The 15,302-nt window shown below is 43.9% G+C and overlaps 1 protein-coding gene across 1 annotated transcript in view; it reads left to right on the forward strand.

Annotated features, from left to right (window-relative positions):
* tiam2a (TIAM Rac1 associated GEF 2a) overlaps nt 1-15,302 on the forward strand; it is a 53,594-nt gene that overhangs the window by 321 nt on the left and 37,971 nt on the right. The window contains exons 2-7 of the mRNA XM_061082386.1: nt 524-1,705; nt 5,095-5,548; nt 6,386-6,558; nt 7,505-7,729; nt 12,418-12,603; nt 12,904-13,047. Coding sequence (XP_060938369.1) covers nt 530-1,705; nt 5,095-5,548; nt 6,386-6,558; nt 7,505-7,729; nt 12,418-12,603; nt 12,904-13,047 — 2,358 coding nt within the window. The 5' untranslated portion in view covers nt 524-529. The remainder of the gene's footprint in view (nt 1-523; nt 1,706-5,094; nt 5,549-6,385; nt 6,559-7,504; nt 7,730-12,417; nt 12,604-12,903; nt 13,048-15,302) is intronic.

Here is a 15,302-nt window from a genome sequence, read left to right on the forward strand (position 1 = left end):
TAGACCTATTATGTAATGTCTTCACAGTATGTCCTATACCATCAAATATGTATGACATACATGAAATTAAATGTCAGTTTGGTCAAGGCTCTCCAACAGCCTGGAAGTGATTTTTTTTCATTGTCCACATAACAACCATTAAAAGCCAAAAATCCCATTAATCTGACTTTACTTTTTAAGAGAAATGAAGAAAGTGTGTAGCAAAAGAAGAGGGGGGCAGACCAAATGGGTTGATGGACAGATGTGATGGAATTACTCACAACCATTCTTTTTGAAAGCCATAAGGAATATGTTAGACCTGCTGCTGTTTTACTCTCGAACCAACCTCTGCAAATGAAAACGATTATGTGTGTGTGTAGGGTTTTATGGGAGTATGGCTGTTATTGTTTGAGTAATATGTTAATTGTATGACTCTGGTGACCTGGCATTATCTCATACCATGTTATTTATGTTATACTGCACATATGTATAAGTAACCATTTTTCCAGGATGATGCCATTGACTTTATGGTTTTGTTTTCCAGACAGAGATGGGAAATTCAGAGAGCCAGTACAGCATCCAGGGGCCAAAAGGCGCCAGCATCGTCTTTCCTGGGAAACAGAAGCCATATTCACTGAAACTCCGCTCAGCCAAAGATGACGCCCTGTCACCACATACATGGTGGAAAAGTGCCCCAGTGGGCTCAGGGTACAAGGCCAGGTGTGTTGGCCGTGGTTGTTTGTCCCATCCTAAAAGCCGACAGCCATACTCCGCTCGGCACTATGACTATGTCTCCAAGGGAGCGAGAAGCAGTCCGAGTGAGCATCGCTGGCATCGCTCGCCTGGATGTGGCATACGAAAGCGTCACATGTCAGATGAGTATGAAGATAATCCGTACGGGGCTGAGCTCGGTGGAAATACCCAGGATAGACACAGTGATGAACATGAGGTTCTAGACGAACAGAGCAGCCCGCGGGTGGTGATCAAGAAGGACGGTAGTCTCAGAGTGGAGTTCACCAACACCTCAGGAAATCCTCTCCTCCTGAACGAGGCCACTGGCCCTGTACAACTGCTCAAGTTCTCCCCCAACCTTGAGTCTGCCTCCAATCCCAGTCTGCCTGGTTCCAGTGGTAGTGGGCTGGATGGCCCCTGCAGTGGTCCACCGCCGGCTTCTACCTCCTCCACAGCCAGGACAAGCAAGGGAAGCTCTCTGAGCTCTGATGGTTCATGGTACGACTCCCCCTGGGGGCCCAGCACAGAGCTGGGTGAGCAGGAACAATCCTGCTCTGCAAGCAGGACTCTAGTTCACTCGCCAGTGCACCAGCTTGACTCATTTACTGAGCAATGCCCCCCTGTGTCTATCACAGACCTCTACAGGCAGCCCTCAATAGCTGCTACCTTCCCCACAGCCAGAGACCTGTCCTCCCAGTTACAGAATCTTCCACCAGGCCAAAGGGGACACCGAGCCTCCTTCGCATCCGTCCTTGATGCTCCCTTAGAGGAAGAATGCCCCGATGTCCGGCAGTACTCATCATACACCCTGCCCTGTCGCAGGGCCAAAGCACACACCATGAGTGAGGAGTTGGACCGTTACCCTGACCAGGAACAGCACCTGGAGCAAGGTGTGCCAGATTTTGGCGCCCCCAAGAAAGACTCCATCAGGAACCGCATCAGACGCCTCAGTGACTGGACAGGCAGCCTCAGCCGCAAGAAGAGGAAGTCTCAGGTAAGTTTGGCTGGGATGGGTTTTCAGAATCACATTAATTTTAATCTACTTCTTTGTGGCTTTCGTCTTTACACTGCTTTATCGCTCACAGGCTTCATTCAGGAATCATAATGACATGGTATGTAAAACATTAGGTCACATAGCTTGTTTGTAGTAACCCTGTAACTTATAGTCCTCTTAGTTTAAGCTCACGGTAGTTACATTCATTTTTATTGTGGTCACCTGTAGTTCTTTCATCACAAGCCTTACAGTAACAGCTAATTAGACAGGAGAGGGCCACGCACAGACAGTCATCTGGTTGTCCTGGCATGGTCAGTGAGTAACCACCGTCCTGTGGTCCTTACCGCCATAACAGCAGCTGTTTGAGGACAGGGCACAGTGGGGTGGCACAAAATGAAATTTGTAAGGCCAGGAAACCAGTGCTTGTTTTTATGAAGAAAGAACACAAATACTAAGGGACTGTATCGGGGTGGGTACATGTGAAGTATTATTGCATACTTACTGTGTGCTTCATAGTTATGAGTGCAGTATCCATATGTCAAAGCTTTGTTAAAAGTCGGGTAAGGATGGATCAAGAGCCTAATTTTTAGTCTAAGTAGTCATTAGTCCAAGATTAAAATTATATTTAAACGGTTTTGCAGGTTTCAGTGTAGCTGATGACTGATTGAGGTGCATATAAATTTTGAAGTAGAACAAGCTGCTGTAGTGACGCATCAGGCAGCTGATATACAGTATACATATGTGTTCCAAGTAGTAAAACGATACTTGTAATACGTACAGGCAGGGTTCAGAGGAGAGGTTGGAAATAACCACAGCTTGTCTGCATGTTGTCTGCATGCGCCGACCATGTAAATCTTTCCCCTACAACCACTCCAGTCTTAATAGCTTTAATTTGACACGAAACATTTGTTTAAACTGAGCCTGAACCCGTGTCCTCCTCTATCTTGCAGGCTTGAAAGCAGTTGTTTCTGCATTAATTCGTTTAGCTCTGCCTTGTAAAAGTTTTAAGAACAGTGTTTAGGCACTGCCAAGAGAATAGCTCTAAGCCCCTGAGAGGCTCCGTTAGAGAGAAACTTAATCCGAGCCGGAGATTTAACCCACACCCCTCCTCTAATGTTAATGAATGACTTACGGTTGTTCTGGCTGTTGTGCAGTGCACATTTTCTGGGCTCCCCTCTCAGTCTTCAGAGAGTAAATCTGCTTATCAGGATTGCTGTTCAGTCAGATGTGTCAGACAACAAACCAAAGGACAGAACAGAACAATCATTGTATTCAGATGACATTTTTCTTCTTCTGAGAATTTGTGAGCTTCGCCTTGTACTTAAATAGCAGATGTTGCTGAGCGAAATATATGACGTACTTTGCCTTGACACTGTCACCTGAGTATGGAGTGACAAACACCCCTGTAGACAGACAGTAATCACTCTGAGCGTTCCACAGCTTTCACTTTACATTAGTAATGTCTGCCTCTAAATCTCCCGCTTGCCATAATGCCATGCTAATCTATGGCCATTTGCGGGTACTAAGCCAGTTTGGGGGCAGAGCCAAGCACCCACACGTTTACTCAAGTCTGTTTCCTGTTTCAGACATAATTCTAAAAGAGCAACGTTTCTTACCTGAACAAATCCTCAAGAAACATTTAAATAAGGTGTGTTTCCTCAAGGAAATTAAAATCGAATGCCAGCTCACCCCTGATCTAAACCCTAACACTAACGAAAGCTTAAGGATAATTCAAACAAATAATGATACTAATAATAATCATTTTAGGTAATGACAAGACTTGAAACAAGCTCATATTAAAGTGGAGGTGTATAAAGGTGCAATATGCAAGTTATCTCACCTGCCATGTTTTTCAGGGATGGGTGGTGGTGATGATCACTTGCCAATGTTTTTATTTAGTAAGACAGAGTTACACCCTCTGAGCAGTGCTGCTTCTTCAGGGCAGCCTGTATGCTAACACAAAGACTGCAGATGCGCATGGCCGAATAGCATGATTAGCATGCTCACTTCAGTGGAAATGATGGAAACCGAAGCCAAACCAGAGTTAGCATTGGCGCTGCTTTCAAATGAAGTTGGAAATTTGATGCACGATTGCAGAAACAGCTGTTAATGGTAATGTTGTCTACGTAGCGACAGCAAAGAAGCTTGTCTGCGGAATAATTTCCTCTTTCCTTTGGAGGCCATTTTGTTGAATGCCAAACCTCCGCGGCATACGTCTCCACAGGCTGGTCACGTTGCCTCCTTTCAGTTGGTAAACCAAAATCAGGAGCACCTCCAGCTCTGGTTTCCCTCCACTTGTGCTCCAGGGCTCTGTTGTGGGTTTAAAGGTCAAACTGTGACCCTGATGCCAAAGACCAAGAACCTGCTCGTAATGAAAGGCAGCTGGAGGAGGGAGACGGTGGATAAATTTGTACTGTGCCCGCTAAAGGAAAGCAGACGTAAACCTGCCCCAGTGCACAGTGCAAGTTTTCCTACGGCTGTAGCATACCAGTGCTGTGGCGGCAGTTGAACATAATGGTCAAACCAAGGCAGTCCTCAAGTGAGAACACTGTGGGCTCACAGGGTTCATTTCTGCCTTGGAGCTAAACAGGATCTCTGGTCTGTCTGGCAAAAGGATGTGAGAAGACTTTAAAAACATATATATATTTGTTAACTATTAAATAGGGGGTGGAAATAGTAGAAAATAAGGATAGGGATGGAGAAGACATGGACAAAGCAGAGGGAGACACACGAACAAGCAAACAAAGATGGAGAATGATTGCTGTCATCACAGCAACTACTGTGCGTCTGCATGTTGAGAGCACTCCACTATGTTGCCAGGGTCAGAATCGATGCTGCAATCTACTCAAGTAGAAGGGAGGCTGTCACTAGCCATGAAAGACTGGAGTTCTATCAAGTGTTCATTTGGGGAATTGGGAAGCTAAGGCAGACCTCAAATGACGTGAAATTGTCGAAGCCTGCAGGGTTCCAACCTCCCAGGTGCCATCGCAGGAAATTGTCCCACTTTCTCAGCCTTTTAAAAAAGATTTGCAGACTGAAACGCAGACTTTGAAGTGGGTTCGAGTTTTTTCCCCAAAAGTTTCTCCTGCAATTGTGCAGTGCCCCTGGGCTAATTGAAAGGTTTCCCAGTATAAGCTCATAGGGCTTGTCATGCATATATACAGAGCTGTTTATGTCTATGGGCAAACATGGTTTATTTTTGCATATATATAGGAACTGGAACAATGAATCTGTGAAATAAGTTTTTATATTTTCAAACTAGTCCAAGGCTAACTAATCAATAAAACTGATCCCTGTAATGGAAGTCTCATCCTTCCCTTCATCCTCTGTCTTTCATCTAATTAATAGTTGGTCATCATGCCTTTCTTCCACCTTTTGTGCCTTATCAGGAATCTCGGTGCAAGGACTTGAGTGATGCCTTTGACAGTGGAGTCGACGGCCTGACTGCAGACACCAGCTCCCCCTCCCAGGTCTCCAGCCTCCTCGGGTTCCCAGGAACGTCCAAGGCCATATCTTCAGGGGCCATCCCCCAAACAACCAGCAATGCCCTGCGCCAGAATATTTATGAGAACTTCATGAGGGAGCTGGACATGGGCACAGGGCAAGGTGGAGGGGGAGGAGGCGAGAGAAGAGACCCGTCCACTGGCACCGAAGAGGGGGAGAGCAGCAGCGAGTCAGCAGAGGGCTCTCTGGAGGAGCTGGACCTGCTCTTTGAGAAGGAGCAGGGGGTGGTCCGGCGGGCCGGCTGGCTCTCTTTTAAACCCCTTGTCACGCTGCACAAGGACAGGAAGCTGGAGCTGGTGACCCGCCGCAAGTGGAAGCAGTACTGGGTGACCCTGAAAGGTGCGTTTGAGTGCGGATAGAGGAGGTGGCTTTGACTTAATAGTTAAGAGGATTATACGAATTTCATATTTTTTAAATTCAGGTTTGAGGAGCACACATTTTTCCTTTTTTTCCAAAACAGCAGTTTTGTCCTTGACCATGGCTTCACACCTGACATTTAGTGTTTAAAAGCTCACGGGGAATTCTGCTGATAATGATAAAATCCAGGGTTAATGTGTGTCTATCCACAAACTGCCTTTAAGTGTTGCAACGTTTTATTATTGTTTATCTTCATCTACATCCTCAACTCCCAAGTCCATTCTTTTTTCTATTTTTCTGTCTGATAACTTGTTCTGTGGAATGTCCCTTTTATCTTTGCTTTTTTGTTTATTTTTGTTTTGTCTGTATTGTCTCTTTTTCAATTCCTGGAATACACACATTTTTACATATATTTTATAATAATTTAATATTTGTATGGCTTATACTTCAGCCCTTATCTTTACTTTATATTTAATCCTTGTGTGTTACCTTATCGAGCCTCTACAAGCTTGCTCCACACAAAATGTCTTTATACCTGTTCAGTGACAATTAAGATCTCTTCATTCTTCAAAAACTAAGGGTAGAGCAAGGACAGCCTTAACGCTTTTATGATTCTTACTTTTGGGAGAACAAATCTCTTTGCTTTTATGTTTCAATGCTGCTGCAAATATCCCAGTCCCGCTGAATACATTTCTTGGATGTTTTTACAAGGACATTTTGTCTTTAAAACACCCAAACTCTAGAAGAACTCTTTCATTTTGCATCACTTTCTCATGTAAATCTATTGTCTTGTCTTTATCTCCACATCTTCGTTTCCAGGTTGTACGTTGCTGTTCTACGAGACCTATGGTAAAGGTTCTCCGGAGCAGGAGCTGTCGCCTCGCTACGCTCTCTTGGCCGAGGACAGCATCGTCCAGGCCGTTCCTGAACATCCAAAGAGGGAGAATGTCTTCTGCCTTAGCAACTCCTACGGAGATGTATACCTCTTTCAGGTAAAGCACATCAGCCGACGCAGCTCTCCATATATAACACATATTTGTGTTATTGAGAAAAGAATGTTTTAATCTTTATGTGCATTTAAGTGTGAATGGAATGTGTTGGTGTTTATATGCTAATACCAGACAAAGAAAGGAATGTATAGGGTATACATTGTAGCATGCAGTGCATGATTTTGGCTGAATTATACCTGAGAGACACTTTTTACCTTCTCTTCCAGGCATATGAAATGAACAATGTTGGCCTTTTAGGTCTTGCGAGCAAACGGCCCAAACTTCTCTGACAAGTTGTTCTGACAGTCCAGCTTATTTGCCCTTTGTGCTTACTGACCTACATATCAGGACCAATTTTATTGGCTCCTTCCATGTAGACTCCTCCACTCTCAAAATTACAAGTTTCTCAGATTGCACTATATTGCAGTGTCCAGACCTATAAATAATAAAATGGTGTTGAGGTGAAGGAGCCCCAGGGGGAAGAATAGAGAGAAATTACCTCTGCAACATAAACATCAAGCCTTGGTTTCTTCCATTTGTTTCTTCCATTTGTTTCCACTTACACGGCCTGTTGAGCATGAGTCATCCTCATTGAAAAATAGGGGCTTCACAACAAATGTTCTTTTCCAAAATGAATCACCCTATAAAGACAGAGATGATCATGAAATGGCTTATTAAGAGGGAAAATGTATGTTTAATTTCAGCAACAGTTCATAACCTGTGGTTTCTCAGAGGCGCTGCAAATCACATTTTCTTTTATTGATCCAGCGAAGCCCAAGTTACCAACCAATTATATTATTGTGATACATGATATAATAACACAATATTGTTGGACTGGAAATTCTAGGAGATTTATAAGGTGTCAGATCTTTGAATCTATCTTGTAACAAAAATATTGGCCTTACTGCCTCATCAAATCTAAACTCCCTGTGTCTCCCTGCCCCTCCAGGCCAGCAACCAGACCGACCTGGAGAACTGGGTGACGGCCATTCACTCTGCCAGTGCCTCACTGCTGGCCAAGCGTCAGGGGAAGGAGGACACGGTGCGTCTGCTGCGTAGCCAGGTCCGAGGGCTGCTGCAAAAGATCGACATGGACGGAAAGATGAAGAAGATGGCCGAGCTGCAGCTGACGGTGGTCAACAACCCAAAGAACCGCAAAGCTATTGAGAACCAGGTAAGGTGGTGTTGATGATGGAACTGATACTAAGGCATGAGTGTTGGTTAATCCTGTGACATCAGTTGTACAAATCTATTTTACACTGTTGATACATCAGCTGCCTATCATACGCTCTTGTCATACTTAGTTTTGAAACTCCTGTGTGTTATTATTCTGCATGAGACATATAGCGACCATATGACATGCCCCACTTAATTTCCCTGAATTTGTGACTGCGGGGACACACCGTAGCTTTATTTTTGTCTGTGGTTGGGTGAAGTGGCCTAAATGCACTGGTCCCCGAACGCATCACGAGGGGCCCAGGGGAGCAGCTCTCTTCCCCCAAGCATCAGATTGGGATTCCAGATGTTTCCTGGTAATGGGTCTCGCAACATGCATTATCCTCTTCCTCCTCCTCCTGCTCACTGCCTAGGGGAGAATGCCAAGCACCGAGCACTCTGCCGTAGCCTGCATGCAGCAGATTACAGATTGTGATAAAAAAGGCCCATAACCGATGGCTTAGCGAGAACACAAATACTTTTACAAGAAACAAGTGTTTGTTGAGGAATGTGGGGGAAATCATGGAGCTGGTTTCTACCTGCAACTCAGGTGGTCAGAGACTTAAAGGGATAGTTCACACAAAAATGTTAATTCACTCATTATATTCTCACCAATATGCTGATGGAGAGTCCACAAAACATATTTTTGTAGTTTCAGGGGTAAACAGAGTTGCAGCCAAAAGAGTAACAAGAAAAAAACAAAATGCCTCCATACTGCTCCTGTGGTGTCATCCTAAACTAATCCATAAGACATTCGACTCAAAATGTAATTTACAAAATGTTTTTAGCCTTAATGTCTGCTGTTATCCTCAGCTAGTTCCTACCACTCGCAAGATACTCATAATCCACCCCTCCATCGGTATAGTGGTGAGTAGATAATGAGTGAATTTACATTTTGGGGTGAGCTATCCATTTAAAGTGTCTTCTTGAAAATTTGGTATAATTCCTGCATAGCCACAAGGGTCCATATTTGGCCAGTGAGTAATGCATTTATGTGCTAGAAAAGCATAATGGTCGCTGTCCATTATTTGTATTTTTTCGTTAAAGCATGCCGAGTGGAAATATGTCCATGTGTGTCTAAGTTGGACAGTTCACTGCCGCAATGACCAGTGGAGATGTCTCCTCCTGACTACTTGACCGACTTTGTGGATCTGTTTCCATTTAGCCAGGATGCCAGTTCAGTGTAGACGAGGAGACAGGCGGGGGTTGGGAGTCAATGATAGGGTCAGAGGGGTATGGGACAAGACTCTGGTACAGGCGCCCAGAGGCTGATGATAGATTTAAGGTTTCGTTTGGGTTGTCTCGCACCAACAGGGCACTACTTTGATGTCCCCGCCCACCCCCACCCATGTCTTCAGAAATCAGTGCCAGCTGATCCTCTTTTGAAGTCTGCATTTACCTCCACTCACACACACACAAGAACACACACATACACACACACTGCGATCAAGTTGCATTGTAAGACTTATTATGCATTAGGGCTTTTACAGAGAGCAAGGAGCAGATGTTAAAGAGGGGAAAGAAGAAAAGATGAGAATCTGTTAAAGAAAGGCTTATTGCTGCTGAGCTTAATGGCACTGCAATGGATGTAAATAAGTGGCGCATGTAGACCAGATGGGTCCAAACATGCCTTTGCTTTTCACTGATGTCAGTTGATTGTCTTACTGCTTTGATCCGAACCTGCTTGAGTCGTGAAGCAGTCGATTGCTTAAAGGCTTTGCTGTTCATCAGTAAAACACCCTGGCATGGATCATTGAACTGAATGTTCTGCTAAGGTCTATTTTCGTTCATGTCTGAATGAGAATGCAGATATCTGACTGTTAACAAACACATCCAGATGGCGTGTAAATCAGACTCATGCAAGGATTTGGTGCGATGGTTATATTTATTATTCTAAAGTAGCGACTCTCCTAAATTTGTCTGTGCTTTTGAGGAAGGAGCTTATCTGATGTGCTTAGTAATGTCTCCCTCCCCACTGAGTCATCCTCAAAGTACTCATTGGAATTAACTTCTAATTCAGAACACTGTTTATACAAATGGTAAATGCTCTGCATTTATATAGCACTTTTTTAGTGATGATGACCCCTCAAAGCTCTTTACAGTACTGTTTTTTACCAATTCACACACACATTCATACAGAGCATCTATGTGCAGCAAATGTATAAAAGTATAGCAAGATGAAGAATGTGTAATCACAGGATTTGTGTACAAAGTCTTTGAGTTCACAGTCAGCAGAGTAACGCTGTAATCCATGTCTCTGAGATTGCTTCTGAAATATTAGAAAAAAATACTCTTAATTGCATAGAAATATTTTCAAAATAATACTAGAATAAAGTACTTTCTGTATATAAATCATTTATTGAATATAGAAAAGCCCCCAAACTCCCAATCTAGGACATGCATCTATTATGTAAAACACTCTGCAATGGTCGCACCACATGATATTTTCTAGTTCAGTCAAAATTCACTTCCACAGAATTGGTCACTATGAAATTTATAATCAAAATATATATATTCTGAGAAATAAAATAAGTTTTTTTGAGGTCAAACATCATGATATTCAAATGTGGCAGCTACATACCAGTTGTGAAAAAGGTTATTTTTTTTCCAAATTTGAGAGAGAGTTACAAACCTGTTGCTGCTTCCATGGGTTCTTGGCAAAATGGTTAATGATGCAACTTCCTGTCTTTGAATGGATTATAACATCAAAGTACCTAATTGGTCATTTCTTGATGGTCGCAAAACATGATATGTCATAAAATGGACATCATCGGACAAAGTTTGTTTGTATACTATGATGTAAATGCAAATGCTTTGCAATGTTGTACAGGACTACAAACGACTTTGGAAATCATGGCAAATATGGCAGAAAAAGAAATTTGAATAGATTTTGAGTAATTTCAAAGAAGTTTTCACAACAGCAGTCATGACCGGATGGTCGCACCACATGATATTTTGACACTTTAAAAAACAGAACGATGGTCTTTTTGAAATTTAAAGTGTAGACATATACGGGAGAGGTACTACATTTATATATATATGGTATTTCTTTATGTATTTAAACCTTTTTAACAGAAGAAAATGCAGTCGGACAGAATATATAGGCGTCACGTCATTGACCCATATACATCTACAGTATATATGTCTATGTACTTGTAAAGTTGCTGTCAGATAGGCACTGATGTCTGTGTTTTAATTAATCTCTGATTTGATCTGTGCTGAATTCCTAGAGATAGATGATGGCACTGATGCCTCAATTATTTAGAGATCTGGCATAACAGAATGCAAGGTAATTTTGTACCCAAAGCATGTTGACTCTGAGCTGCTGGTCTCATGGTCTGGATTGGAAATAATTGCTGAATGTCACTGACTCGTGACTTGTTAACCGAGGCCACCTGCACAGCTACGGTCACAGGCGCTTTCATGGGTTCAGCACATAACATAGCTCGGCACGGTCCCTTGGTGATCTCTGTGCAAAGTTTCTGTTGAAGTTGTTTAACTGTGTAAGTCAGAGCTTCATAAAACAGCAGCCTCCCGTCCCTCCTCAGTTTGTTTCCGATCCTACAGAATGCCATTAACGTGAAAGAGACCTAAGGACAACGCCATAGGGTGTGTTATTGTAAATGAACTCGCAGCGCAGACGAGACCTATTAAAGACAGTTGTTATGGAGGGTTGTTTAACTTGAATGTTCTCATTAAAACGGGTCTCCAGCCAACAAAATAAGCACTTTCTCATAGCTTACATAGTGCAAACAGGGACGGGGGGGCATGGAAGGCAACTGTAAATTGTGTGTGTATGCGCTCCCTGGTTTGTGTGCCGGTCCGGGTTTAACGGGTGGTCTGCGCAACATCACAATCCTCTCTAGACTTACATAAAAACGGGCACTTGGATTTACTGCACAAACACACACACACACATACACACACGAACACACACACACACACACACACCTTTGCTCAATACACACTCACCCCTCACTATCAAACCTTCACCAATTTATGCCCTCACCCTCCACCAACATCTGCAAGCAATTGCAGCTTGATGGAAAGCACTCGACTGACCTTAGATCTCCCTCATTGACTCCCCCTCTCCAAGCCATTACCTCCCCTAAATTCTCTTTTTCACTGCCTCCACCCAAACGCGTCCACTGAATTCACTTGGAGCCCGTTCAGACCTGGCGCTATCATCCGAGGGATCCTATGACAAGTGGTGGTGCCATTCTTTTCACTGTGTGAACATGAATGCATCCTGGGCTCAGCCGACGCCCTCGGTCTCGCGACAGTTTCACAACAAATTGAATTAACTTTCAGTGTCCAGACGTTGAGTTGTTTGTGGACACAGCTACAATATCAACACTGACCGACCCATTATGATTGATACTATTTTTCAAGTTTGTAAAATCTTTCTTCATTAATCAGTAGATCTGTGCACTGCTCATTGACCTGTTCTGTCCCTTCTGACTCCGCTCTCTCTCACTCTCGCTCGCTCGCTTGTGCCAACATGTCACAGGACACGTCTATGTACTCAGCCTGGGTTAGGACAACAACATTTGGTTTTCGCTATCAAAAATGGCGTTCATGATTACTAAGTGCTTCGAAAACACCTCCACCAAACCTACCAAAGTAACCTTCTTCCTGTCTCCTCAGATCCAGCAGTGGGAGCAGAATCTCGAGCGGTTCAACATGGATCTCTTCAGGATGCGCTGTTACCTGGCCAGCCTTCAGGGGGGGGAGCTGCCCAACCCAAAGAGCCTGCTAGCCATCGCCAGCCGCCCTACCAAAACCACCCTGGGGCGCCTGGGGATCTTCTCGGTCTCTTCCTTCCACGCACTGGTGAGGAACTCTTCGACTGGGTCAAGACAAATGATTGAATGCTAAATTAATAATCAGAGAACAAACTGTAGTTCCTGTTTGGTTGCTCTGCGGCTTCCCTTTTTGTTCTGCAATACTTCACTTTCAATTCCCCTGTTGTCTAACAGCAACCTTGAAATCCCAAAACTAGAAAAGCATCCCAATAACACGTCCTTTTTGCATTACTGGAGGAACATGAACCTAATTAAGATGGTCTGATTAGATGACATTTCTTTTGCTGAGCCAGATGATTACAGTCCTGTTTTTGTACAATCTGTTCAGATCTGTTCCCGAGATGAGGCCACTCTGAGGAGGCGCTCGCTGTCCCTGACTTACAGACAACACAAGAGAGGTCTTTTCTCTTCGCTCAAAGGTCTCGACAACCTCACGAAGAGAGGCCGGGACAAGAGGCCCTCTGTATCACAGGTAATACTGCGCCCACAATTACATGCACAGAGACGGGTGCTATTATGAAAAAAATCATTTCAAATGCTATAAAAACTCCTTGTCTCTCTCATATGAACAGTTTCAGGGCTGTAGCAAAGCGTCTTGGTTATAATGTCTAATATCTTTATATTCAATATCTTCCAACGTTTTTAATGAACCAGTATTCAGAATCGTTTATGCAAATATGTAAAACTCTGCAGTAGAAATGCACTGCTGTCGGTGTTTTTCTTTGTAGTCAAACTCAGTACAGCTGCCTTGCCTTAGGATAAAATTGTAAACTACATAGCGCTTCATGTAGGTTCAAGATGCTGCCACACTTTGCTGCTATTTTCTTGTCACAAAGATTACTGTGTTCTGTCTCCGTGTCACTTTGTAGAGGTGGAAGATTCTTTGTTTTGAATATGTGACTTGCAGCGAACCCATGAGCAATCGCTTCAATCACACAAACAGAGGTGCTAAGATCAAAGATTATATAACAAACTGCACATGTTTTTTCATGTTTTTTTTTTTACTTCAGCACTTACTAATCTCATCTCAAGAGAAATAAAATGCTTCAGGTGGTCTGGATTAGCGGCGGGAGGGGGCATATACACATGATATGAACACGCAGGGTCGATGCCCGGTTCCTCCGGTCCGCATGCTAAACTCACTTATTAATCCCAAATTGCCCCTGACGCTGACGACAGCAAGTTAATGGTGTGTGATGGAAAAAGTGCAGCATGTACTTAAGGCCACTTTTCAGACCTGGAATTAACATTTGCATTCACACAGTGAAAAGAATGTGGCCACCTCCGAGTGAGGTCTGAGTGATCGGATCTCAGGACCCATTGAGGATGTATTTGGTTTCTTTCAGACTACTGACTACAGAATACTGTATTTACAGTATTGTTGCCATTGACCTACTCACACATGCATTCATGCAGTGCTTCTATGGGCAACACTTTTTCTAAGAGAACGGCACAGCCAAGGTTCAGTTTCTTGCCCAACGGCACTTGGGCATGTGTAATGGGGAAAACTGAGATCAAACCGCCGACCTGCTGATTAGAGGATGACCCACTCAACCCTCCTTATCCCCCACTTGTGATTGGATGGCTAAAAACAGATGTTAAGACCATCTCTGAACAGGGTCATAGTTGTGCTCTAAGATCATGTGTGTATGAATGGATAAACACAGTAAATCGCTTTGAATGGTTGATAAGACTAGATAATTTGCATGGTATAAGAACCAGGTCATTTACTAATCCAAATGTTAAAAAGGCTGAGAGAAACTGTCACATTGTACGTGAACAGGCCTAAACACGTCGCCTTATTGCTTACTCACATGTACAGTGACAGCGCCGACATGAAAGACCGTTAGAGTCGTGCAGCGCTTTCAGCACATTCCCCCCCAAAGGAGAGTTTATTAATTAGAAGCACATAAGCTCATGTCACTCCCCTCCCCCGACCCACCCCCCTTCTGCTTCCCGGTAAGTTTTGATTGCAAACCTCCAATCAGCTTTGAGCACAGGGGAGCATTCCTTTCCCCAAATGCAGACGGGAGGAGGGGGGAGCGGGGGGTCTAAAAAGTCCTCTCAGGTTAGTAATTAGACTCATGCAGGCTATTTATTTATTGATACAGAATTCCACCACTCTGTGCCCTAAAGGTACGGCCCTGGAGAACACGCTACTCTCGGTGGTCTATTTTAGGAACAGCCACAGGAAGCACCCATTTGCGCGAGTCCTTTTTTTTTTATGGGCCTGTGTTCATTAGCTGTAGGACGAGGAGAGGAGCGTGGTTTTGATTAACTCAGTTAGCGGTGTTGTCAGTATGGGGCCTGAGCTGTTAAGAGCCGGTCATGTTCTTCCACTGGTGAGTCCTGATCCCTTTGACTGCTCACAAAATGTTCCCTGTCCCGTTTCACTCGCTCTTATCTGGCTTATCCATGCCACCACCTGCTCTGTGATATTTGTGCATTTGTGCACGTCTGTCAGCTACTGTAGGTGCTACGTGTGTGTGAGTGTGTCTGTATGAGTGTGTATTATTTTCCCCGGGAACTCCAGCCGGCCGGCCCTAATGAGGCCCAGTTACATTCACAGTGCAGAAGGCCGAGGCGGTGCTGCAGCACACACATGAATTATTAAAAGCCATATGTGGTGGATGGCATCCTCCACTCTTCCCTCAGCCCTGCAGTCATTAGCAGATGGTCGGTGTAAAGACGCTAAATATTAAAGAGCTTCCCTTTATTTATTTTTTC

The sequence above is a fragment of the Limanda limanda genome, chromosome 12 (genome assembly GCF_963576545.1).
Source record: "Limanda limanda chromosome 12, fLimLim1.1, whole genome shotgun sequence".
Classification (NCBI taxonomy): Eukaryota; Metazoa; Chordata; class Actinopteri; order Pleuronectiformes; family Pleuronectidae; genus Limanda; species Limanda limanda.